Source organism: Netta rufina (assembly GCF_964035555.1).
Source record: "Netta rufina genome assembly, chromosome: 8".
In the NCBI taxonomy this organism is placed as follows: Eukaryota; Metazoa; Chordata; class Aves; order Anseriformes; family Anatidae; genus Netta; species Netta rufina.
Window position 1 is genome coordinate 22,632,329 of NC_140131.1, and position 27,709 is coordinate 22,660,037.

Below are 27,709 nucleotides of genomic sequence, written 5' to 3' on the forward strand. Positions count from 1 at the left end.
TTTTCAAGTCTTTAGATTAGCTGTTTTTCCAGTAATTCATCTGTGAGTAAGAACAATCTGATCCGTTGAGGCTGTTAGAACCTGCTCTTTTACACACACTTAATTTTGTTTTTAAATGGTACATTGGATCTTATGTCATAACAAAATTAGGAGTTAACAAACAACTGTCACAATTTCACTTAGATCAGACAGATTAAGCCACGGTTTATAAGAAGGAAATAAGATGTGATCTACCTGCTAATGCTGCATGAGCGTTAGGACATGAAACTGTAAGAGTGGCTTTTTGTGCAAGGAGAGGCCTCTTTGGTGCTCTTCTAGCTCCAGTGGTCCTTTACTAATGGGCTGGCAATGAATTTCAACGGGTCAAGGAGTCGGTAAAGTGCCAGTGACGTGGAAATTTCAGCTAAATGCTGTGTTGTAAAAGGCGTTGTGCTGATAGCGGTAAGTCTGGCTGGTATATAACTAGGTTTTGTTACTAGTTTATTCGTTTTTGCACGTAATTTCTGCTTCCTTGTGTTATGCTTCCAGCTACCCACAGAATGGGTTTAGATTTTATAGTCCATGCTCGTATGGCTTAAGTGCTCATTTTCTTCGTTTTCAGGGAGAAGTATTATATGTCAGAGTTTGTGGAAAGGACATTGTTCTTTTGACTTTCCAGGTTGAAATTTAATTCTTTTGGCGTCTTTGAGCCTCGGAAAGCGGTTTGATTTTTGCCAAAGGGATACTGTTCTTTTATTTTTAAGTTTCCTTGGTTTTGTATGGGCCAAACTGAAGCAAAGTGCATACCTTTTAGCTCCCAGTCAAAGTTCCTGGTATTTTCTTTAATTAGGTCAGCTGTTTACATACAAAGATGTTTTTTTTCTCTCCAATGAAAAAGAAATCTCTAATATATAAACCAGCCTATGTTATGCTGAGCCTTGAACACTGGAACCGATGATGGTTTTGCTGTTATCCATCATAAATCCTTTGTTTATATAGGTGCTATTCACATCTAAAAAATTTCAGGCTGAATTGCAGAATTTGTCACAACTGAGTCAGCCTTAAGAAACAACGATGTTTTTTACCCATAGGAGGGTAAAATTAAATATCCAGACTTACAGCACTACTTTATTGCATGAGTCAGGCTGGCTAAATCGGAATGGTGAAAAATAATAAAAATTGTTAATAAATATTGCAGCAAGTGATCTGAGATAATTTCTTGGGGTATCATTTACCTCCACACATCTTTGTCCAAAAACGTTCCTTAACATAAAATTACAATTTGTGTGGAAATATATAATCGAAATATATATAATATATAATTTTCTCTTTGTGAAAACAAGCTTGCTTCTTATATTGCATTAACCTCTAAAATTCCAGATTTCATAATGTTAAAACACTAATGTTAAACAGGTAGGTACTTTGTATTTTAACTTCCAGTCATTCTTTGTATGAGTTGTGTTGCTGGATTGTTACAGTTTAAATCCATTTTGTTCCCAATATTTTTCCAGTTTGCTTCAGTCCGAAAGACTTTTCCTTTTTTCTTCCATGCAGACTGAAAATGATGAGAACGGCCAAGCGGACAATTTTTCAATGGACCCCCAGCTGGAGAGGCAGGTGGAGACGATTCGAAACCTAGTGGACTCCTACATGTCTATTATCAACAAATGCATCCGCGATTTGATACCGAAAACAATCATGCACCTTATGATCAATAATGTAAGTAACAGCCAAGCTTCTAAATTATTTTACATCTGCCAAATCTCTTCTGCTCGTACAAACACTTTTCTTGAATAGAGCAGCAAAAACAGCACGTATTAAAGAGAACACCCTGCCATAAATGTCACATTCTAAAACAAAATATTCCACTCTTCTTTAGTAGTATGATGTCCTGCAGCCTTCTGAAAGTCTGGCACAGTGTTCTGGGAGGTTATTCCAGCATGCTGAAAGTTGCATTCATTTATGTCTTAATAAGAATATAAATTGTTATTTAAAGGTAAACCAAGGATCCTTTTCTTTTTTCTGTTTTGCTTTTGATATAGTAGGAAAAAAAAAAGGGTTGGGAGCTCCATCTAGGCAGTCTATGAGAGCAGCAGAGCTGTGCTTCCTTGATTTTCAGTCTGTAACCCTTTGTCATGGTTTGTTAAAGAAGTTTGTATTTTATTTGGGTTCCTTTATATTTTCAGATTGCCATTTTCAAGGAATAAATCTGGAAGCGTTGGACACTGTTGTTTACATAAGCTGATGTGGTTGTTTGATTTATTGTGTGTGTCTTTCTTAGATCTGAAGATTATTTGGTTAAAGAAATGGCTTTGAGATATCATTGTTTTTCCACTGCACTAGGATCTCAGCCTTCGTTTTTTGGCAGAGTTCTGAATGGACCTCGTTGAACTGAGCTTGCCATTAGAGCCGTTGCTGCCACGTGAATTAATAGCGGAGCACAGAGATCCTGTTAGTTATGTATAGTGCCTTTTCTGTGGTCTCTCAGGTCATCCAACCGATCAGTTGTTACAAATACAATGTGTTGTAACACAAATCTGGTTAGAAAGGAGCATTTATGTTTGACTTGGAGCCACCTCTAGCCTTAGTCTGATGGATTTCATTAGCCTTGTAGAATTTGTGTTGCACTTAGGTGTTTGGACAGGAAATTTCAATGGGATTTCCAGGGACATACAATACGAGCAGAATATTTGGAAGAGGACAACAGAGACTCTGTTAACTTCTTTACGTTTAGGGCAGTCCAACCCCAAATTGTGCTCTAGTCCTGGGTGAGTTTGTGCAGAAGAGTATGGGAATGATGGAGCTGCCTGTTTCTCTCCCATACACAGACACACCCTGAAATCAGCCATGGTCTCAAATTTGTAAGGTGAGCAAGTTCCCTCTGCTTTCCCTCTGCTCTTTCCAGATCACAGCCAGCAACTTGCTGCTTCGATTTAGCACAACTTTGGTGCCTTTAGAAAGGGCTGTTTTTCAGCTCTCATTTCATAAGCTGTAGAGTTCAGTGAGCAGATACTTTTGAACGTTTACATTAAATTTTCTGCCACTCACCTCCTCATATGGAATAGCTTAAGGGTCTCTGAAGTGCTGCTTTACTCAGGAGGAGAATACTGTAAGATTTTGTACTTTCAATCTCATCAGCTGTTAACGCTGGTCAAGTCTGCCATGCTGGTTGAGTGTGGCACACAGAAACAGCATCCTTACCGCATCATCTGCCTTTCAATTGACCTCATAGTCCATAGCTGTGTTTGGGCTTGCCAGTGAGCTAAGCCCTACACCTCAATCCTAGAATTTCAATTTCTGGCAAAGAGTCAGAACTTTTAAAAAGACCGTGAAGAACTAAAAACGTTTCTGCACTAGTTTCTGTGGAGCATAGGCAGCAAATACCACGCTAAACACAAAATGTGAGTTTTAAAAAATCAGAACTATTAAAAAAAAAAAGAAAGAAAGAAATGCTTGAATTAAGACTGTTGAGCCAAGCCAAAAGGTTGTGCAAAGACCTGAAAAGCAACGGTGCTGTGAGGGAAGGTGGGTCCCGTTAAGTAGTGCACGTGTTCCTTGGAGTTTTCAAAAGTCCTACCCATCCACCTGGAATTAAGTGAAAATATCCTCTTTCCCCCTTACTGATCATATTCTGTACTTTCTGCTGCTCCATCATGTTGCTTCCAAAACTCCAGGAACAAATTGATCCCAAGGAATTTGTTTCCATGACAATTGTAACCTCCCAATTCCTCCTAGAACTTCCTTTCCACTTTGTGGGCCTGTAAACGAGCACTTAAAATTCAAGGGGAAGTATCAGGTTCAAACTCAGTGTACAGAAAATAATTAGATGTGTCCCTCAGCATGTTTTGAGACCTAAAACTAGACCGTTGTATTCCAAATGCATCCCTTATTCTTCCCTTAGGGTGGATGTTGATTACCTTAAAAGAAAATACATTTACCACACAGAACTGCATTGAGTTACCATTAGAAATTCAAACACGCACAAACAAAACACACATTTCAGAATTTTCAGCATTATTTCATGGTGCCTAGGTATCACAGATTATTCAAGAGGGGTGGTCTTGGAGTAGACAACGTATGCTCCACAAGCAGTGTTGATATTAATCGCAGCTGAGTAGAAAAATGATCAAGTATTTGTTACTACCAACCTTAAGGTTAAGGAACAGATTGTTTTTGCGTTTGAGACTTTGATGTCTGTTGTAGTCTGCCCACTGATAAATGAAGGTTCCTTGCAAGCCCATCTCATCCCATTTGGACAGGGTGACAGGGCAAGCTTTGCGGTATTGGTGCTTTGGATGCTGGCTGTGGTTCAGCTTTGACTGCAGGTCTGATGTCTGCAAAAGAAAACATTTTAAACCCTTGCTTTGTATTTTTCTGTATTTTTGTTTTGTTCTGTGTTTTGGTGGTTTTTTGTTTTTTTTTTGAGCAAAGGCATGAAGAAGTGTCACTTTCCCTTTCTTTCCCAAGCTGGAGAAAGTGGCCATCATGGAAGGTCTTTATCTAGTAAAGTGCATCCCCTTGCAGAAGGAAGGAGATTTGATTCCAGAACTGTCCTTACCGCAGCAGCCTTCCCTTCCAGAAGGGTTCAGAGAGTTTCTTGAGTTTGTGCTAGTGGCAGGCAGGGATCTCTCATGATAATTGTCACAGGATGATTTTTATTTTTTTTTTCAAACAGATATTTGTGGTTTAACAATGCTTTTACAATCAGCTCTGGCCTTAATCTAATTTTAGGACTTCTTTTTTTTTTGAAGTGATGCCATTAAAATGCTCATTTCATCGAGTAGAATGTGATGCTGTTTAACTCCGATATCTGTTTTTAATGTGGAGTCTTTGGCAATCACGAGGAAAGTAGTGTACTCTGGCTCTTGATCAGTACCATCTACTGGAAAACAGCATGAGACTCATGGAAAATTTTTGCAGGCTTTGCTAAGAGTTTGTGCATCTCCTGTCATACGTGAATGGGAAACGACAGCCAAGCTCGGTCAGTATGGTGTGTTTCCCTGTAAGGTCTGTCCTGGCTTCTTTTCATCATTAGGTGACAAGAAAGGGTCCAGCACCTGTGCAGTTTAACTGCTCTTAATTGTGAACGCAAGCACTGCCGTAGTCTTGTTGTCAGGATTTAGATCAACTAGCACAAACCCCTGTGCAAGTGGAGCTCAGGTTTATGTAATCAGAATCTCGGGAATGTATTATTGTTAGCATCTCCAGCTCAAAAAGAGCTTTATAGAGCAAAAAGCCAGATGAGAAATAGATCAGAACAGCAATGAAAGGTTTGAATGCAAGGATTTAGTAGGTCAGCAGTTGGTCTATTTACCAGCGTCTTATTTAATCAGAGTACCTCTAGCTTTTTATCTCTCATAATGTGGCCCAGGTTTCCATAACCAGGGCAGGCATAGCAGGAAATCAATATAGTAAATTAGATTACTTGGAGCCTTCTCCCTTCAGTTTGAATGTGTTTGGATGGGATATTTAGAATTTGACAAAGTTGTTGGAGATGAAAGACACCATCTCCAGCAGGGTGAATTGTTGCTAAGAAAATAATTGACAAAGATGCTATAAAGCCTGAAAATTCCCATTCCCAAGGGAATTTTGTATCTGATGGTATGCTAATGGCTGACATTTACCTCTGGGTCAGCCATTTAGTATTGGACCAAAATGCTAGCTGACTTGTGGGAGCCACTGGGAAGCCTTGAAATTGAATTGTAAACATAGGTGTCACTTTAGAGACATTGACCAGTGTTAATTCCGACCATGTCTAATCTTTCAAAGACAGAAATTAAAAAAAAAAAAAAAAAAAAAAAAAGGCCACAGTTCATGTGGAGGGACTATACAAAACCATCTTATTCTCAGATGTGAATAGCAGTCTCAGAACGTGGCTTTATATTTGCATTAAAACCATCTACGTGCAGGCAGCTGCTCTGCCCAGCTGTGTGTGCCAGCCTTTCCTTGGGTCAGAGCTCACCTTCAGGCTGCTGTACCATCAGCTCAACCTGAGTTCAGCATTTTTAGTCCCCAATATGACCTAACAAAAGCCGCAATACCAACAGCATTGATGTAAACAAGGTAGCAGGAGAAACAAATGAAGTTTAGGTAGGTCTCTCTCCTGGTTCTATGGGTCTCCCACTGTACTTGTTCAGTACTGTATTTTGCTTTGTTTGTTTGTTTGTTTTGTCTGATGAAATAGGTCAAAGAATTTATCAACGCAGAGCTCCTGGCTCACTTGTATTCTTCTGAGGACCAAAACACTCTAATGGAAGAGTCAGCTGAACAGGCACAGAGGCGAGATGAAATGCTTCGAATGTACCAAGCTCTGAAGGAAGCCCTAGCGATCATTGGTGATATCAGCACTAGCACCGTGTCAACCCCTGCACCACCTCCTGTAGATGATTCTTGGCTCCAGCAGGCCCGCAGGTAAGGATCTTCATATCTGCTTTGTAATGAAATTTTGGATACGCAGACGTTGTTAGCATCAGCAGCTCCCTCTTTACCCATCTCTTTGGGCATTCCTCCAGGTCTTCAATGACATTTGTGAGGGGAATCAGAAAATCTTGCTATTATCTAGATGTTTTGTGTTGCTTTAAGTATTTTAGGGATGAAGAACATGCATATATATGTTTCTTGTATGTTGCCAAGAATTTCTGGAGCAAGATAGACCTTAAATACCCATGAACTCTTCCTAGTAAAGCCACCCGCCTTCTTTCCCAGTATCCTGTATTCTGTTCAAGACTGGCTTGGAGAAAAGGCTCCTTGTAGTTCAGGTTTCAGCGAGTTGCATGATTCCTAAAATGTCAGGAGCTTTGTGTTCTACCATATTATATTATCAGGAAGCCAAATCCAGAAATCTGGATGTTGAGCCCCAGAACAGATGTGAACCTGTATGTATGCTGTATGGCCCCATTTCTCTGCTGATTTTTTACAAACCTTTTCCCACATATGCATGTTCTATGGATATGTGTGTGAACACCAGACAAGGTATTTGCCTGTTAGAAGACCGTCCATGGGATTTACAGCTTGCCTGATGCTTCAGATAGCAGCCATTCCTGTCAGCAAATACTGTTTTGGTTTCTGCAGGAGTATAATGCTTTTTCCTTGTTCCAGCAATCCCACCTATCTTTGCAAATTAACCCTAAGACCTCTTCTTGCAAGCTGTTGTAACACTTCAGCACTTCAGGCTCCATGGCCTAGCCAATCCATTTAACGTAACTTTGTTAGAATTCTGATAATTATCCTATTAGGTTTACCTCTTTGATTGTTTATTTCTGCCTGTCTTAAGGCATGCTGTCTATGGGAATGCTATATGTTGGATCTAAGTATATGTGATGCTCTGGCACTGTCAGCAAAAGAAATGCAAAGGAAAAAAGTATATGGTGACATTAAAAAAAAAAAAAAAGTGTTCTGTTTTTTAAAACAAACAGAAACTGTCACCTCACTGAATGTCTTAAATATCTGATGTTTCACTAGATCTCCTCCTCCAAGTCCCTCAACTCAGAGGAGGCCTACGTTAAATAATCCCCCAACCAGACCTTTATCTGGCCGAGGACCAGCTCCTGCAATCCCATCTCCAGGCCCTCAGTCGGGGGCTCCCCCAGTCCCGTTCCGCCCAGGACCATTGCCCCCATTTCCAAGCGGTGGCGAAGCCCATGGAGGACCTCCCCAGGTTCCCTCTCGGCCAACACGGGCTCCTCCCAGTGTCCCAAGGTAAGATGGCTCAGCTTTCTTGTGGTGGGCATGGTTCTCTTCCTCTAGCATAACAGACAGATTGTGCACAACGTAGCGGAGGCAAGCACGGTTGTTGAGTAAGTCCTGTAACAAAGCAAAATCGTATATTCCCTGCAGAGAGTCAAAGGCGTTCCAAGGAAGCAATTTTTAATACAAATATGACTTGTTGAAAAGATAGGAACTTTTTTCCAGTCAGTTCAAAGAAACTGGCTTATATTACACTGAGAACCCCTGTTCTGGTTGCGTTGTATCCACATGAGGTGTTCACAGAGACAAGAAGTTCCCTAGCCCTCCACCAGAACATGGGCAGTGGTACAAAAAAATAACTCACTTTTGCCATTTTGAGTGCTCATCAGAGCATGTAATAGCTCTTCGGGGAGGGAACAAGAGCAAGTCCTTGTAGAATCGGTGGAACAAACTGATAGGAGTAGGATTTTTGTTCTTTAAGCCAAAAAATTTACAGCCAGTTGAAGATGGTCCAGAGCTATCTAACGGTGTAGGTCGTAGGATGTAGGTCACAAGCACAAAATGATTGATTAAGGAACAGCATTTTCACAATCACATTTATTTTCCTCCTGAGGTCTTTGCATTTGTCAGTACTTTTAGCTTTGCATATTTTATAACTTTGTGTGGCGCTAACTAGTTTTTTTAATATAAGTTATATGAATAAAATGTCCTTAATATTTATTTTCATTATGACATAATACACTTAATGATTCATATATACAAAAGGCTCTGATTCCATGGGCTTCGTTAACTTCCCAAATTGTGAGAGGCATGGGCAGATTAGGTGATGCTGGAACAAAGACCTTTCTCCATTTTTTATAAATTAACTCTTAGATTAGAATTAGTCAGTTTGGAGGAAAAAAAAAAAAAGCCAATTAAACAGAAACGAAAAGAAAATAGGCACATTTTCAATTTTAGAAATAGCAATGGAAAATAAAACTAATCCACCTTTGTAGAAAAACTCCTAAATGCTTTATTTTAAATAGGTGAGATATGTTGTAGTTGGAACAACTTAAATTTGACGCTGTTTCTAACATAATAATTTCTGTATTGTATAAAATGAAGATGCATATCCCAGTTTGAGGGTGAATGCCAGTTCTGAAGCAGCTCTTCAGCTGAACACATGTATATCATCATCATGTTTACAATATAAAGAGTAAACAAATGAGGCGTATCAAATGAATGGAGTTTTCTATATGTATAATTTCTGATGAAAAGGGCATTGCATCAGTGCCCAATCATGAACCAATTTCTTTCATCACAGTGAGTACCCCATAGCTTGCAGTAGGAAGAAACACGGAATTGCCTTTGGGGATGCTAAAAGGAAGAAGTCCAGGTTAGGGTCCCCCACTGGCAGAGCTTGAAGGGCACTGGCACCGGTGTTTCCACTGTGCCACCACGGGACAAAGCACGTCCCAGCTGCAGAAATACGAGGTCCAGTGTTTGTTCAGTTGTACTACAGGAAAGAACCACAGCTCCCCGGCGCGTCGCACGTTGCCTTGCGAATGAGCATGTCTCCTTTGTCCTGCCTGGCTGTGAGTTTTGCATGAGCGTTGCTTTCCTGAGGTGGCTTGCCAAGAGCATGTCTGATGATAATCTTTTTTGATGCTAAAGTGATAGATAGGATGGAGACCGGGAAGGAATGGCCTAGCTTACAAAAGACACTTGGGTAAGCAGCCTGTGAACGGCTCAATTCATGCCTGCCACTGGTGGCATGCGAAGCAGTGGCTGATAAAGAAGGTCAGTGCTTTGAAAATGCTGAAGCAGGGTATATAATTCAATGTACAACTGCCTGACATTTTTGTGGAAAAAATATCTGCAATACGCATCTTCTGGACTGGATCCTAGTTGTCTTTTTTTTTTTTAGAGCTACGAAAGCCTCAGACACAAAAATCTCAGATGCTTAAGAATGCGGGAGGGGTTTGGTGTTTTGCTGAAACTTCAGGTTTCTCCCGCTGACTAAACTCGGAGAGAGGAAATCCCAGGGAAGGGGCTGCAGGGGAAATCACCTGAGGGGGACAGTGTGGCAGGCTCCTGCGCCTATTAAAACTTCTTGGGAGCCCTGGAATTTCTGCTTCGCTTGGTCTGGTTTTAATAACAGCCTTTGCAGGATCATAGGAAATTGACTCAGAAAATGTGTCTGAGATATTAAAAGGGAAAAAAAATAGTTTTAAGGAAGAGCTCTTGTGGAAACTTGAGCTTCTCTGTGACTTATTTTTGAACTGAGGCTCCGTGCTCTGAGCGCTGTGCCACCGCTTTCTGCGACGATTCCTTGAAGTGTCAGGATCTGCCCTGTCTAGGGAGTAGTTAAGCTTCCTGAAAAGAAAGTTGTGTTTTTAAAGTTTGTCTAGCTTTCCAGAGGAGCTCTGTTTTGCAGCCCCTGTCACTGTCATGTGAAACTGAAAATCCTGACATGCTTAATAAGTAGAAACTTTCTATTTTCTCATGTTCTGCTTTAAGATAAAAAAGACCATTTCCAGAGGTAAGATTTAGACCATCCTGTTCCAACAAGTGGCTGAACACACATTTTGTTTGGGGAATTTGCCACCTTATAGTGACATAGTGAGATACAGCCCCTGCCTTTAAAATAATCTTTTTTTTTCCCCCCCAGCTTTGGTTGGGGAGTTGTGCAGAAGGAGTCAATCAGAGGAGCTGGGCAGAAACTGCGAGCTCTCTGCCTTTTCTCACTGTTCCTCCCTCACTGTACAGGGAAAGGAAAAGGGTTAGGGGAGCAGGAAATAATTTTCTTCCTTGCTTCGCTCTGATTCTAAAGCTGGTTTGGGTTATGTGCTCTGAATATTTCTGTAAGGAAACAGAAACTATTTGCATGATACATGCCTCTTTTAATTAATCCCACTTGAGGTGGGTGGATCTCTCCCAGCAAAGCCTGTGAGTAAAGGCCCCTGGCTTTGTTAAGGGCTTGATGCCAAAGCATATATGATTTGTGAAATATTCCCCGCTGCCAGAATTTAGATTATTCCCTCTCTCTCTTAAAAGGCTGCAGTAGTATTTTGAAAGAAAATGCAGCTGTGCTCTCTTTGGTAAGGCGGCTTGAGGCAGGCACTAGAGCCACCTCCGCTTACCGTGATGTGCGTTTGCCTGCCTGCTTGGGGAGCCTGATCTTGATCAATTTTAGTTCTACTGGGGATGCTTCGATTCATGACTTTTAAATGTCCTGAATGGGAATCTCAGCTTTGCCACAAGAAGAACAATTGAATTGGAAATGTTTGTTTCTCCTGGCAGCAGAGCCCCTGGTGCTAGTGGGGGTAGGAGGGTGCTCCCCTTTCCTGCTCCTGTGGCTTTCTGAAGGCCTCCCCAGTGAAATGCTGACCTCTGCCATTAAAAAATACATGACCTTGCTCAGTGGGGAGCCCTGGGACCTGGCTACTGAAGGGTCTCGGAGGGCTGCAGCATCCACTCAAGCAGGCAGGAACAGAAGAGCTTTCAAGCACATGCATCGTGTGCTCAGGGCTGGTGGCGCACAGTCCCTGGGGCTCAGGATGATCTTTATACGGGAGGCAAGCAGCAGAAAGAGAGTTCATGTTGTCGTGCTGTTCACCAGTGGTCCCATGCTCTCTATACCTCTCTTTTTTCTGCCTTCCTACAATTCAGGTCTATCCACAGCTAGTCAGCACGGGAGGGATGATGGCTACTGTGCAGCTACATTTTATTATGTCACCGAGGCTAATTACATGACCTATTATGTTTGTTACATAACGATGGCTTGCAACATAAATTAGTAGTTCTGCCAGCCCAATGTAAAAAAGTGCTTATACTTGATAGTAATTACAGCTAGAAAATCCCAAAGTCAGATGTATTGCAGAAAGCGTCGCTTCTTGGCATTTCCTGGTCTGCAGGCTCTGTAGTCAGCCCTTTGGTTGCCAAATACCAACCATGAAGTAAGTTTTCTGCGATAGATTTTCTGAATTAAGAGTTCTTTGGAAAGATTTAATGGAATGCATAACCCTGTGTGTTGAACGATGAGGGGATCCCTTGCAAAAATTGCGTGAGGTCCTCTGATTAAAGTCTGTCATAAAATATTGGCATATAAGGCCAGAAGGATTTTCCTTCGTTAGTCTGGGAATCTCCTTCGGAGAGTTTGACCTTGCAGTCTTAAAGGCTTGCTACTATTTTTTTTTTTTTAAGGGAATATAAATAATAATCAAATAGCTATTTCTTCAAACTTTTAGGGTCAGAGAATCTTATGATGGGATGAGTAAGTGCCCACCTTAAAGCATCCTCTTGCTGAGTTGGATGATCGTAGTCTGAACACCTGAGGATAGGGGTATAACTCCATCCAACAGCAGTATCCATCTGCCCGCTCTGAATGGATCTTCTGACTTACAGTTCTTGTTGAAATGTGCACCCAGTAATAGGCTTCTTTTGCTGCTGGCTGCTTCAAGCAGGAGATTATATTTTCTGTTATCTATTAGAAAGGAGTTCTGCTTTCCCCCCTCCTCCACTGGTTCCTTTATCACTATTTTGTTTTCCCCTTTTTCTGCACACCCCTTCTTGTCCCTTTCTCAACCATTCTGGTTGCTTCCTCCTTCACCTTCTCCCCTCACTTGGTTTCCTGCCTAGCGCATTTGTCTGCCTTCCCCACATATTCCCTCCTTTCCTTCTCACTGTCTCATGTTGGTTTCTTTCCAACATATCCCTTCCTAGCACCTTTGTAAACCCGTCTCCTGCTCCTCGTATTTGTCTTTTTAAAGCCTTTTATCCAGTTTTCAAACCATAAAATGCAATATCTGGCAATCTTTCCTAACAGAGCCTGGTGTCAGTGGCCGTGACGACCACTAGAAACACTAGCTGCACTCCTTAGGGTAGACAAACCACTACCATGGGGAAAAAAACAGCTGAGGAACACTTGTCATCGTACCTGGGGTCATCCGGCTGCTTCAGTCCAAATAGGAGCAATGAAAGAAGTAGCATTGTGAATGAGGATACATACTGGAGGGACTGGCCAGAAAGCAGGTCACAGCCGCTTTTGCAAATGTGTAAAATACCACAATATAACAATTCTTGTGGTTTCATCATAATCCTGCAATACTGATCTTGCGAGAAATTTGGAACAGATTTGCACAGAACTGATTGTTCAGCTGCCTGTACTGTAACACCGTAAGAGAGAAACAGCTCCTCTGTCTGCTCCGGGAGCTTCAGTGCTCGCTCACCCCTAAAAGGATGGCTTTCTTCTCGACTAGCAAAAGGGTTTTGCTCACTGCCTTCCTTCATATGCCCTTCCTCCAAACGACTGTCCTGAGGATCAGACCAAATGAAGTTCATGGGATGTCAGACATTGCAGCCCAGGTACAACATCTGCTGCCACTGCGTCTGTCTTCCACCAGCATCTCCCTTCAGCAGCCAGAGGCAGGCCTCTTCTCTTTGCATCTTGGTGGAGAAATTGTTCTGCTGGGCTGTGGTTGGCAATACAGTATGACAGTTGAATACATTTTGGTGAAGAGTCGCTTGTTTTGCGTGGGTTTTAGGCTTGATCTATTTATTGTAACTCAGGTAGTTTTGACTATCTTTAGTATTGTTCCTGAGCTAAAACTTATTCAACAAAATTGGTTTTTTAAACGAGGTGAATTGGGAGAGATCTGTTTCCTTTGGGACTGCCCAAGTTACCTCACAATCCGGTAAAGCGGATCAGGCTGAGAAATGGCTCTTCTTAGTGTAGACCAGTCCCGTGTGATGGGGAAGGGTAATTAAAAATTATGCAAGAGAGAGGAAGACAAAAAAAGAAGGAACCTGAAGAGAGCTGTAAGAGGCAATGCTGGGATAAAGATGATATTGTGAGTGCAGTCCCCAAACACAGCTGAGTCCTGCTTTGGGAGTGTCAGCTGGCGAACTGGATGAATGAGTAATTTATTCACTTAGGTGCTTTCAGCAAAAGCTTTTTGCTTGTTTGTTTTGTGTTTTTTTTTTGCTTTCTTAGCCTTTTCTCTCTCGAGATACTATTAGAAAAAGGAAGTGGTTTTTATTTTTAGCATCTCACAACTTGAAAAAGGAAAGTAGAGTCAAACAATAGCAAATGTTGTTTGCCAGGAACACAGACAGGAACCCAAAGATGTGTTTTGTCCCCGGTTATTTATTCAATCTCATAAAAAGGGTAGTTTAACAACAGTTGCTGTGAAGGTTATATAGGATCAGAGCAAGTGTGTTCAACAGGAAATTTTTGGCCTTGTTTGAAAGAGTGGGCTGAATAGCAGTGCATGTCTAGCCTTCCTTATGCTGGAAGAAAAAAACGTACAACAGTATGTTTAAAGAGAAAGCAATGATGATTCGAACTTCCTGAACCTGCAGGCATTTTGAATGGTTCTCTTTGAAACACTCCTGTCCCTGCAAGCTGTTCTGTTGGTGAAAAGAAGGGCACTCAATGGCTACATTAACCACGGTGACATGGACGATCTTGTTAGTCGACATCATGGACAAGAAGAAATGCAAGTCCAGTTGGAGGTTATAACCAGGATGTTTGTTCCCTTTCTTGCCCTAACTTAAGAAGAGAGACACAAAATGGGAGAGGAGGGTTGAAGGAAGGAAGGTAGGAAGGCTGAACAGAGTGAGCAGAAATAGATGTGGTCTTTGAAGATGGGATACGAATTGACACTGCATGTTACAACACAGATCAGTACACGAAACTTGAACTACTGTTGAAAGACCAGATGTTCCTCCTCCCGATTTTGTGATCCTTCTGTTGTCATCATCTGCTGGGGAAGGAGGAAGGAAAAGCAGGATTCTGAAGGTGTCATTCGTCACTCCTAACTCTCTCTTCCTCCATGTGGACTTGGATCTTCTGGACCATCCTGACCTTGGGCTTCTGAAGGCTTAGGACAGTCCACTAGTGGACTAACTCCACTGGTACTTGCTTAGTTGCCATGTTCCCTGCTGAAGGGCAAAAAGGACACACAGTTTCAGAATAAGTCTTTTTTGGTTGCTCTGTGGAATTATTTTTTTAATTCAAGCTGTTTTTTTCCATGTGACACATTAATTCCCTAAAATAACTAATTCCAAAATGCAACACCTGCTTAAACATGCAAACATATTTGTGTCTGTGACTATATGATAACTTCTGATGGTCGTATAGAAAATCCAGCTTGATTTGCAAAGAAATGAATCTGGTGGAGCATCATCTTTGGGAATTGTTTGCCTCTGGAAGGAATTACCCTATAAGGTTAAGTCATGCCCTTTGGAACCACAGGAACACTGTTAGCACTGAGTTAGTGGAGATTTATATTGCTGCAGCATAGTGGTGGCTAGTGGAAGGACAAATTCTTCCCATTTGCTCTTACTTTTTTTTCCTTTTACTGAGAAGATATAGGCATCAGATAAAACTACTTAACACAACTTTAACTTGCTTATACGAAACACAAAAATTCTTCCACTGACAGTATCGTTCAGCTGGGTCATTTGAAACAGGCTGAGCTGTGCAAGTACCCGGCAGGATAGTCACACCATGCTCTGTGTCTTCGTGGAGCTTGATACGTACACCTGGAGCTGGAGGGCCACTTTAGCACTAGCATTCACGCCGTACCAGTGTGCTGCTGTGCATCTCAGTGCTCCCATTCCTGCCTTGCTTTCCAACAGCAGTCCTCTGGGCATGCTTACTGGAAACATTTCACGTTTGACAAAACAACAGTTTTCAGTACGGAAACAAATGAGAGAAACTTTCAGTCTCTTGGACCATTACGTTGAGGCGAGGGACCATCTCAGACAGGTATTCCCCTACCACTTCTTCTTTTCATCACTACTGAGGGCTGTTTCTCATTTCTCCCCTAATCATCTCCTCCTCCCAATTCTTGTCCATGATTCCGGCCGTACTGCTCTTAATGTTCCCCTTTTTCTGCTTTTCCTATTTTCTCATGACCTGTCACTGGTATCAAGTGCCTTTCCTCCTGATGGTTTTCCCACTCCTGCTCAAGATCTTTTCTCCTGAGCCGATGTCCTGGAGTCTCCACAGCAGCCACTCCGCATCTGCTGTAGGTCAGGAAGAGTTTTAAGCATGCGTAGACTGTACACGGGCTAATCAGGTCTGCAAACCATGTCTTGCCTCTGTTCTTCACCCCTCGTGGCTCCAGTAGTTTCATTTCTGGTTTGGATTTTCTGCCAAATCCGGAAGCTGGTGAAGGTCAAGAGGCAACATGCGAAGATGGATAGGTTGAGAGAAGAACTGGGAAAAGCAGTTCCGAAGTTGTGTGGGTATTTCAGAATCTTAGTAAAACAGGGAAAATCGTATAAAAATCAAATGAGCTCAAGGACAAGCCTAGGAATCAGGCTACCTAGTCTCTCTAAATAATCACCCAAGTAAGAATTGATATTTATTCCTCACCTGAAGTAAGCCACTCTTTTATCCTCCCTTGATATGCCTCACGGCCAGAGTTTTAGTGTCACCTACTTGAAAATTTGCCTCCAGTCCGACTTAAAGCCGTTTAGAGATTTTTTTAAAAACTATTTTAAAGATTTAAAAAACTATTTTCTTGTTAGATTCTGCAAAGACGATGAACGTCACGTACCAGGGTACTGCGAGGGGCCTGCGTTATAGGGAAACCAAGCTCACGGAGAAGGGAGAGAATAATGGACTTTTGTTTACAGCCTCAGATCTATAGGAATGTATCATAAAATCCAGTTATGTGCATGCCTTCCGCGAGTGTTCTCTGGTGGTCACAAGCAAACAAGAATGTAAAATGTAAGTGGAAAGGAAAGCCTTTTATTTAGAAGTATGCTAGCCGTGCTCCGAGGAGAGAAGCCATCTTCTTTGAGCGGGGCCTCCCATGGTAATTACAGCCATGCCTTACTGAAAGCATATTTTGTGGACTCTGTGTGGGGAGTGATAGCACTTCTCAAAAGGCAAGCGCTTGAAGAGCTCCCATATGTTTCTGATCGAATTTGAAGTCTAGACTCGCTTTATTTAGTTTCTTTTGCTCCGCGCTTGCCTAGCTCGAGTTTTTAGGAGTTCTTTTAAAACTGGAAAAAATGGGGTGTGCTGCTTACGTTAAAAATAAATGTAAAACTTTTCCTTTTAAAATAGTGCGGGCATGGGGGCAAGAGTTATCCTCTGCTCAAAACCCCACTGAGCTCTTCAAAGGAGGAGTCTCTGCAGCAACATGAGGGAGTTATTAAATACATACTTAGTCCACAATTTTCATTGGTAAATTCTTTATGTCTGCTTAATGTGCGCTAGTTAGAAGGACTGATTCTTTCTGCAGACTCGTTTACTCAACCCTGGGGACCTATGATCCCCTGCCCCTTTAGCACTAACTTTTACAAACACAGTTTCCTTTTTTTTAAAAAAAATAAAAAATAAAAAAAAATCAGCAGACTGTTAAAGGGGCCAGGCAGTGGGACTCGCCCCCAAAACTTGAAAACACAACGAAAACGCTTGAGACAATAACAGGAATCGCTGCAGCAGTGCCATTTTTATACGAAGGAGCTTTCTATGAATCCGGAGCAGCCGTTTGCAGGCTGGGAGCAGCTCGGTGCAACTGCTGGAATCGCCCCGATAACGCAGAGAAAACGCTCTCCGTGCTGTCTCTCCGGGTATCATCTTTTGGCCCCAGACTAAACATTTAATTGGGCTTAGTCATATATTTCCTCGCTGCCATGGCAGCTCAGCCCGGACCTGGGGGAGGTTGTTTTGCTGCGGCTGCCCCAGCTGCGCGTCCACAGGCAGGCTGCAGCTCCCTCTGCTGCTCCTCCTGCCTGCCTCCGCTGCACAGCTGCCATTTGGAGGGGCTGGCAGCCTGCATTTATGTAACCTTTGCTCAACTCCACGCTCAGAAAGCGGTCACGCCGAAGTCACGCCAAGTTTCCACAGACCTGTGCTTTTCAGAGGTGCCTGCTGCGTTATCCCGGGGTGGCAATTTGGGTGCCAGGTCCCTGCAGAGCTCCATCCAGCTCCATCCAGCCAGCGCTCCGATGTGATCCTTCAGCACTCCTGACCCTGAGGTTCCTGGTAGAGGAGGGGAAGAAAGGGTCTGAATCCTGCTCCCAGTGTAAAATGGTCGTGTATTGACTTGTCACCTTGGCAGGGAAATCTAGAGACAGGCAATTCCTGGGCTTATCTTTTCCTTTGCTTTTTGACTTGAGCTTCAGCTTGTGCCTTTGTTACTGTGTGCCGATGGCAAACGAAGCCGAGGTCTCTTCCTGAGCTGACCCTCTGTGCTGGGCTGTGCCCAGGGACCCAGGAGCATGGCCCATCGTGCTGTGTGACCCCGACACTGCCCAGGAGACCGTCGGCCGTAGGACTGGAGGTGAATGGTGCTTTTGCAGGTTTCTCAAGCCTCCCCTTTTCCCTTTTTGGTTACAGAGGGTGCCTCTGACTTGTGGGTGCAGATCCTGCTCCCCCAGCAATAGTGTGTGGGTTTAAGGGGCTGGCATGAGGCCCTGAGCAGCAGCACTGCCCTGAGAGCAAGGCAACCCCATTAGGGGCAGAGGAAAGGGACGGGAGCTTAGGGCAGATCTGCCCGTGCCTTGCAGTCATCCCTGCCCGTACCCGGGGGAGGAAAGCACACACCAACATACAGATGCAGAGGGGCCCAGAAACATACACGTGTCTCCATCAGGAGGTCTTTGTGGTGCAAACCAAGGGGCTCGTTGCTGTGCAGAGCTGCACGCAGGGCACCACACCACAGACCCTCGCAGCGCCTGTGGCAGAGGGGCCCCTAGGGAGCCACAGCTTCTCCTTCACGTGGCAGTCTGCAGCAGGAGCCTGGAGCTGACTGGCGTAGTTTTCAGCTCAGTTCTGGCTTGAATGAAAATTCAAAATAGCAGTCAGGGTGCAATGGCAGCTTTGGTTCAAGGAGGGAATAGGGCTCAGACCTGATTTTGCTTCAGGTTTGGTTGGAGTGATTAAATCCAGGATATCCTCCCCCTGCGCTCTCCAGTCTCTGATCCAGCCATGCTAAATACCAGTTTGACTAAATCACATTATTTGAATTTATTGTGCTGCATTCACCCTCGTATTAAAATGCATGCTTGGGCTTGTATCTTTTAAATTTGATATGAAGACAGCTGTATGCATTTTCCCTTGTTTGTAAATTGTATACACATGATATGATGTTTTCAGTAAGCGCTAAACAATGCAATGTGAGGCATTTCAACAAAGGAATAATTTAATGCAACCCAGCAGAAATGCAAAGCCTTAGAAGTGGTTCTTTATGAAACTACAAATTTTGGAAATGGGTCCAGAAGACCTACACTGGAGCAACACAAGAAACAATAGTTAACACAGTAACATTTTTTCTGTAAGAAAAATACACCATGAAGAAATTATATTTTGCCTTTTTTTTTTTTTTTTAGCTTGTTGATTTACTTGAACGCTTCAGTTGGCATATTTTCTGTTTGTTGCATGTTAGGGATTAAAATTCTCATTTCTTCACCAAAAGAGAATATTGTCATACAAGATGCAATTGAAGCCAAACAATTTTTTTTGGTCAAGTGTAAATTTGTCTCATATATTATGTCCCAGTTCAAAGGAGATTAACACATTGTTGCATTCTTTTCATCTTCTATTTAGTTTTAACCAAATGAGACGTTTTCTTTGTAATCTTCTTCAGAGACGGGGACAGTTCCTAATTTCACAGGTAGAGGACAGAGGAAGGGAAAGTTTTGCTTTGTCCAGGTCGTTATTGAAGTCTGCCAAAGCTGGATTAGAAGCGAAGAGCCCTTGACTCCCCACCTTGTTCGGACCAGAGCTCAGCTTTATATTCTTGTGATGATCGAGGCTGGATTGAGGAATGGAGAGAGTTGTACCACCCATGAAAGAAAATGGGGAGCAAAAAGGCTGTGAAAGAGAAGGAACGGAACAAATAGCAGCAGGATGGTGCTGAATAGCTAGGTAAGAGAGCAGCCTGGCTGTGAGGATCGGCAGGATCAGAAAGCAGGAATAATGATCATCCCCTGGTGCTTCCCCTGGCCTAAGAGGGTAACTGTGTTCAGAGGTTAAGACTGTGGACTGTCGAATACGTGAGAGAGCTGAGGTATGCATGTGGCACTCTTTACTGTCCTCGTTTTCAGGCATGCTTAGAACTGTCGTGCTTCAGTGCATGTGGAAATGTGACTTTCGTGTTTATGTGCATGTGCGTGTTCACGTAGCGACAGCAAACGGTTCGCTCTCAGTGTTTGTGCTTACTGTTTCTTTTCTCTTTCTCTCCAGTCGAAGACCACCCCCTTCACCTACTCGGCCCACTGTAATTCGTCCGTTAGATTCATCCCTGTTAGACTAAATGAAGTTTCTGGCATGCCATTCCTTGTTAACCAAATATGTGGAAGCAAATTGCTTGGTAACTGTTGCAATAACCAATGTATAGTCGCATGTATGGACATCTGTAGGCAAGTAACCAATTTTACTGATATACTCTGTCCATTCTGCTTTGTTTATGAGGTCTTAAATGTTTTGGGAAGGTCTGTACTGTCTTGACCTTTCCTTTCACAATAGCTGATGTTAGCTAACTTACTGACACACGTGTTTGCTCAGGCAGCCATGCTCACGATCCTGTACACTCAAAGGAGGGCTTGAGTTTGTGTGTGTTTGTGCACGTGTTGATTTGAGCTGCATCTTCTTTTCTCTTCTCTGCGAGGAACCTGGCTTTTTATTTGTACCTTCCAGGTTTTCTGCCATTTGGCATTTTACAGTTGTGCCCACCTTCTTTCTTGATGGTTGAACCGAGCAAAGAAAACCAACGTGGTTTCTTATCAAGCTCTTCTGACAGCCCCACACCTCCATGCCTCTTTTGCAAGAAACTTGCTGGAAGGCTGCTTCTCCCATAATTTCTTCTTCTCTGAAGCCTAGTTTATAAGGAATGTTGTTAAACTGGAAGGGTGTGTATGGGACAATGTGTTTTATTTCCTTTCCTCATGGATGACTGATACTTAGAGCTTGGGTGATTAGTAAGGACCGGGCTGCAGTGCCCCAGCCTGCAAGGTGTGGAGCTGTCTCACTAGCAGCAAGGACGGGAGAAGGGTGGTTTGAAGAGCCAGTACGTGACAGAGTGGTGTGTGCTGGCTCAGTTTGTCCTCTGGTAGTGCTTACTCACCTCAGTCCTCCCACTGAACTCGTAGGAAGGTTTGTGCATAGGTAAGTGCATGTAGTGTGTATATGTATGTATATATATATATATATATATTGCATGGCAGGATCCAGGGAACTGAGCATTGTTTTTGGCCATTTTGTGAAGCAGAGGGGAGGTAGATATATGTACATATATGTATACACATATGCATACACGCATGCATAGCTGTAAATAGGTGACCATTCCTCTGCCCACTGCGTGAGCCAATTCAGAGCTATGGCCTAGATTTGCATCTGAGCTTTCCAAGGATACACTGTGGATTTGAGATACTTGCTCACACCAGTCGATAAATTGCCAGTATGTCCTCCAAAAAAAGATTTTATCTTTGCATTTCTTGATATCCCACACACCTCAGATTAGGAATCACTTTATCCAGCCAGGTACTGAGAAGTGCTCAGCTGTGCACCCTGGCAGTGTATTATTTTAGCAGACGTTCACCTTCAGAGGTCCTCTCTGCCTGTTGCTTTACACGTTCTGTATCGATGTGTTATAAAAACCTTTTGTCTTAACTCTGCATTACTTCACTTTAAACACTTAGGGTCAGTGTTACCCGTGTAGTTTAAAACTTCTTGAGTCGACAGAATTAAGCTAGAGATTAATTTCAGAAAATATTAATTGCTGTTATTACAATTATGGTTACAGATCCCTAGGCAAAGCAATTGGTGGTTTCGAAGGTCCCCGCTATAATCAGTCCAATAAATTCATTTATTGAGGCTGCATGTAGGGCTCCAGTGCGCTGTAGCTCCGTGGTTAGGAAGAATCCAATCAAAGAGCCACAGCCAATGGGGATTTTTGCTGTTAAATATTCCCAGGCTGCTGATTAAATAAGTTGTGTTTGCCGCTGAAGCAAATCATGTTTCTGCTTGCATAAGAGAGACAAGTTTGGGAAAGCATCATGATTTGTATGTTAGCCTAACTTTAATTTCCTGTAAACCTCGTACTTACGACACACACGTGGGGAGTCTAGAGGTCAACATCTGAAGCATGGGGGAGATGGAATTTGTCAGAGCACCGGCACCTCGGTGATCTCAGAAAAGTCCTTAAATGGCTGCTGTGTGTTTGGAGAACAGGCCTACAGCTTCACAATCAGGTGCACAGAGTCAGCTTTCAAGGATGAAAAGGCTGTAAGTCCAACTGCACGTTTCTGGTTTTTACTACCAAAAACCTACTCAAAGCATATTTTGATCATGTTTCTTGGTCTACAGCTTTCTGCTGCATGGTACTCTCTGCTGTTACGTGTAGTCCATCAATCAGGTGTATTTTTACAGCTATAGTAGTCCATTTTGTTGCCTAGCCAGCAAATCTGTGTATAGCTTGTCAGAGCTCTATTACTGACTGGCAGCTGCCTTCTGATAGAAACTCAAGCTTAGCACCTCTTGCAGCTTGGCCACAGAAGGTCACTGTACCCCCAGATTTGTTCAGTGATGCTGCAAGCCTATGGTTTGGGGTTATCCCACCTTACCCTAAGCATTTTGCTGAGTTGCCTCCAGAAGGGGTGATTCAGACTGGTGTGACTGCATGGGAATGCTGGTAAGGTAGGAGCTTAATTAGATGACAAAGCTCTTGGCCTAAAAACATGTATTTAAATCCTCTGTACCTGAGACTTCTGAATTTAATGACTGTTTCTGTCAAGCATAAAGGAAATAGCTAGCACAGTTCAGCACTATCCTTAACTCTGCCCCACAGGAAATTGTATTTCTCAGCGGCAATCCTGAATTGTAAATGAAGCTCCCAGGAGCGGATTGAGGAGAGAAAGAGGAGGCAGCAGTGAGGCACCCATGGCCCTGGTGTGAGCACCATCTGGTTCTGTGCTCAGTATTGAGCTTGTGGGACGTAGCAGGTAGCTGCACTCCCCTCCTCTGCATCCCCATCACACCTAAATCTGGACCTGCTGCTAAAATACAATGCTTTTAGATGTGTAGGCTAATAATTAACCTTTAGCATAGATCCAGAGTTCGATGATTTTACCTCTTCTTGCATATATGCTTTTTAGAATCAACTATGTAGAATTGTTTCTAGAAAAAAAATGCTAAGTGCTTCACAAGAAATTGCCAATTCCAACTGAATAAACACTCTGCTCCTAGCCTTGACCCATTTTCTTGTGCTGTGCAGTGCCTGGGATGGATGATTCTGGTGAGCCATCTCTCTCCCATCCCTCGTTCTCAGAGGAGCAACTTGCCATCAGTTCACTCCACACCTAAAGGAGAGGAGAACAGGCTCACCAGTACCTTAAGGGATCTGCTAGGGGGACTGGCTGGCTGAGAGTGGCTGCTGTCCCCTCTGCAGACACCCTTCCCCAGGGTCAGCTGAGCCTGAGCTCCTGGATCAGAGAAGCACAGGTTACTCTCCCTTCGTTTGATCCCCTCTGGCAAAGCTCAGAAGATTGCTAAGGAGCAGAGGAGACTCCCGTTAAGCAACAGCAGGTTTTTTGAGCTTACGTGAGCCAGATGATGTAGGCAGCTAGGTTTCAGGAGGGTGTTTATCTAGTATTGCATGTAGGCTAAGCCCGAGTCTCTGCCCGGAGAACATGTTCCACTTTTCCTTGTCGTGGCTGACCAGCAGCTGAGGAGTTTGCTCATGCCGTAAATAGTTCTTGGCCTTTGATGTCAGGGGATCTTGCGTTACGTTAAAATGCTTGTATGTTCAGAGAAAAGGCTTATGTACATAGTTAACCTGTGTTTATTTTATTGCTGATCTTGTTGCACTTTGAGTAAGCCTCGTAAAAATAGATTATTATATTAAAGGAGATGCGTTAGAGGTTATGACACTTCATGTTAAAGCATAACATAGAAAATATTATACTCTGTATCGCAGGCCAATACACTAAATGTGTGTACATCATGTGGAGATTACTGGCTAGTTCTGTCTTTCTGTCTTAAAACAGTCCAAACCTCCTGAATTGAAAGCAGACCTATTTTGCACATGTGGCACTGGGGAGACATGGACTTTTGGGGATGCTTGTGGCACACGTCCTCCCGCGGTGGCACTGAACCTCCTCCCTGGGCTCTAGCAGAACAGCTTCCCTGTGTAAATGAACATTACTCTGCCTGTCTTTCCTCTTGCTTTGTCTGCAGGCGAGCTGATACCGATGGCTCCTCCCGTCCAGACAGTCCTCCACTCTTGCTTGATATATGATTTGTCCCGTCTTGCCGGCCGTTTGCTTTACTTCCTGTCTCTTTACTTTTCCAGGATGGTGTAAACAATGACTTCTTTTTTGTAAGAAGCAAGCACTTAATTTCTTTCCGAATTTTGCTCTGTATGTTAATGCCCTGTTTCATATGAGCCAAAACATCTGCCTTTGGTTTCGTAGTCTGTAAATGGTTCCTAGTGTTGACCTTTGAGCACAGTGAGTCGATTCCCGAAACCATGGTCATTACCGAGCATCGCATACACCTGCTGTAAACATGTTATGCTGCATTTCTGAACCTGAAATAAACTGTAACTCCTGCTGGGCTTTTATTATTACTTTCTGGATGTGCATGAGCGGGCTCCAGTCTTGTACCGTAATCTCTGCCTGCTCCCCACCTCGGTTGGGTCTGCAGCGAGGATTTACCGGAGAGGTGCGTTGCAGTTCAGATCCCTCCAAGTGTCAGGAAAAGGGGAGACGAGAGAGAAGTAGCCCACGGGAAGCATTCAACCTTCTGCCCTGCTAGGGGCTTGGATGCTTTGGGGATGTTTTGCTGAGTGAATATTTTTCAAGCAGAGCCTGGTGTTGGTTTCATTGCTGGGAGAAGCATATTTGAGGGGGGCCGAGAGCTGAGCACAGGGCCAGGCTGAGTCCTCAGGAGCAGAGTAAAACTGTGCCTGTGTACGTGTGCTGCTTGGAAGGGATTTCCCCTAAAGCAGTTGTGTATGGCCACGCAGCTGCCTCAGAATGCCTTGATTACTCAGTTCCTCCCTCAGATTGGTACGAGCCAAGTAACTGGAATGGGTGCTCGGAGGAGCAGCTCTGCACGGCACGAGTACAGCACAGCAGCAGGGGCATTTCCCACCAAGCAGCAGGCACTCAGCTGGTCCTTAGGTTTGGGGAAATTGGGAACAAAAGGTGGAACAAGCAAAGCAGTAACGTCCCCATTTGCGTTCACAGCAAGCTTGCTGTAACACTTGGGGACATTTTTTTTTTAATAGCCTTTAATGGATGCGCCCGAGGCAGTCTGCACAGTCTCCCTGAGCAAACAGCAGCATGACACACGTGTCCGTCTGCCTGGGGTACGTTACCTCTCCCTCTGTGAGTTGTTTCCAGGCGTGCTGGCCGGCAATGCACCAGTGCTGCGTGCTGGACAACGGGGTGAGCGGCCGCTCTTCTCCATCCAGGCCGCGGAGCCATCCACTGCCAAGGGTCTCTCCTGCAGGTTTTGGCAGTAGATTGATTACGCTGCTGTCACCCAAGCTTTTAGCCTTCCCCAGCAAGGTTCCCTTCAGATACCCCAGTCCAGCTCATAGACACGTCTTGTTCGCTCGCTCCTGATTTCATCAGAGTCTCATTTGAAAAAGCTCTATTCCAAGAGCAGCGTTTGCAGCAGGTAGCGGTGTAGATTTTAAGGCTGGCTAGAGAAAAGCTCTTCTAGGAGGATATTATTTCCTGCACGAAAAGTAGAAAGCCTCTGAGCAGCAACCTTCACACTTGTGATGGGGTTGTCCTAGCTCTCTGGCGCCAGCACATCAGATGGGAAATGATGAGGATGAAAGCAGAGGCTGTGCTGATAGCCAGCTGATTCTAATCTCCTTCTTGCTCTTTTCCTCACTGTGCATGTTCTGTGCCTTTTTTTTCCTTAACCCATTTTGTTAAGATAAATTTGTATATGAGTCATTCTATTGTATCTCAACCTTTTGTTTTAAATCTCTTCTCCCCCTCCCCTTGAATTTTGGGTTATTTTTTGTCTTTTTCCTAGGCGACCTCCTCCAGCTGTTCCAGGAAGATCGTCCTAACACACACACATCTTTTTTTTTTTTTTTTTTTTTTTTTGTTATGTGCAGTCTGTCATCTTTTCTCCAAAATTATCTTTAATTTGCACTAGTCTATTTGTAAATGAAATATTTTATTTTCAGATGTCAATGATAAGCCTGGATATAAAGAAAATAAAAGTCTGGCTACAAAATGAATGTGTGTTGGTTTTCTGTTGAAGGATTTACCTACTGCTTCTCAAATGGAGCCATTAATGCTCCACAAAAGCAATTGCCTGGGCTCTGTGGAGACCCCTACCCTCCGAGGTGTTGGAGGGAGGGACGTACTGCTGGGATTCCACCTCCAATTTCTGAATTCACAAGCCACCAGGACTGCTCAGTGTAAATACATTTGGCTTAGTATTAGCAGGAAGAAGAATAATCAACATCTTGAACAACAGAGACTGCAAAAGGCTCCTAACAGATGCTTAATGCACTCGCAGCAGCACCTGGCTGCGTGCTGAGTGGAAAGTTGAAGACTGCAGCAGTCTCTCTGCCGATGAATCTGCACACTTATAGACACATCGCAGCTGTTCTCACCGCTTTTTTCAAGCTAAACCTCTAAATTCTCTGCGAGTTGACCTCGTTGGAGCATCAGAGCTCAAATAGCTGCAGGTAGCTACCTCTGGGATTCCAAGTATTTCTGTCCCTGTGGCATCCGAGTGAAAGATAAGCAGGCCAGGTAAGATAAATAAGCCAGGTCTGACAAAGCTCTGCCGAGCTGGGGCAGTTCTTGCAGCTGATTTAGGACCCCGCTGACAACTCCTCTATCCAGGGAACTGCTGCCCCACCATGCTGGTAAATGAGTTTGCTCAAATGATAGGGGGTTGTAAGCCCAGAGAGCTGCAGACTTGTACAGATTTTTGTTTGCACCTCACTTAGGCTTTGTCTTTTGATGGAGTACAACAAAGGGAACAATAAAGGTATTAGCAGAAAGTGGGGAAAACACAAAAATGCCAAGTACAGTAACTCTTAGGGAGATAATCATTCCTGCTAGACTTCTGAATTGTATGTACTAGACTAGGAATTGCAGGAGCTGGAAAGAGAATAGTGATGGGCAATGTGCTTCCCAGCACCCTGGGAAAAGGGAGAAGTGGAGGATCCTAATGGTCGTGTGAACATAACTTCCAAAAGGTAGGACGAGAAGTGAGCTTGGGCTGGCTTACTTTGCTGCATCTCTCAGCAGTGGAACTCGCTGCCCTCAGAGACAGACGCAAAACAAACAAACAAAAAACAAAAACAGCATTCAGGAATTGTGCTTTTCAGGATTGCAAGAGAGATGACATCTGTACCCAGCTGGCTCTGCAAGAGGCAGGAGGTTTTGGCTTCACTTCACCTCTGAGGTAAGAGGGAATGGGACCAGGCTGAATTTTACAAGCTACTTTTTTTTTCCAGGTTGTTCAAGAATCTGTTCTGTACTAGAACAGCTCTCACTGCTTTCCCTCTATAGTATGGTGTGGTACTGAGAAAGGAAGCAATGACAAAAGGTGGCTGATATTTTATTTCTAAGGCTTTATCTACTGCACCTCAGAAACTGCTGCTGCCCTCCTGTCTGCCAGCCAACCTCAGTGTGTTAGGATGTAAGGCACAAAGTTCTTTCGGGGGACGTTTTATAGTGTTATATCCTTCACAGAAATGTTTACCTTCTTCAGAAGTATTTGATAAAAATGTTGTTGGAGATAGGACTGAACTTCATGGTTTTCAGGTAGCTACTCCTAAAATCTCATAAATAGTAGAAGGGATTGGTTAGCATAAGGGCCTTTGTGCTGGGAAACCTTGGCACGTGCTTTGGCTTCAGCTCGTAGGGTGACTTTCTGAAGAAGCCGTTTAACCTTGTCTGTGCCATTTCCATCTGGCAATGGCACATGTTCTGTGGGTAGGGGGAGAAGGCGGGTGGTGCTGCACCCCGGCCGGTGACATTATGCATCCCAGGCTGCTGCTCAGGGGATGATTTCAGACCAAAATCTTTATTTTGGTTTCCTGATCGCTCAGAC

The 27,709-nt window shown here is 43.5% G+C and overlaps 1 protein-coding gene across 4 annotated transcripts in view; it reads left to right on the forward strand.

Moving 5' to 3' along the window:
• The window catches only part of DNM3 (dynamin 3), a gene marked incomplete at its 5' end in the record, with an annotated part of 185,864 nt that extends 160,102 nt beyond the window's left edge, over positions 1 to 25,762 (forward strand). For 3 of the 4 annotated variants that reach the window (XM_084291312.1, XM_084291311.1, XM_084291314.1), the window contains 4 exons: positions 1,534 to 1,698; positions 6,164 to 6,390; positions 7,441 to 7,677; positions 19,856 to 25,734. In XM_084291312.1, the coding sequence (XP_084147438.1) occupies positions 1,534 to 1,698; positions 6,164 to 6,390; positions 7,441 to 7,677; positions 19,856 to 19,925 (699 nt within the window). In that variant the 3' untranslated portion in view covers positions 19,926 to 25,734. Of the gene's footprint in view, positions 1 to 1,533; positions 1,699 to 6,163; positions 6,391 to 7,440; positions 7,678 to 19,855 lie in introns of all 4 variants that reach the window. The other variant, XM_084291313.1, reaches the window with a different exon arrangement.
• Positions 25,763 to 27,709: the final 1,947 nt, after the last annotated feature.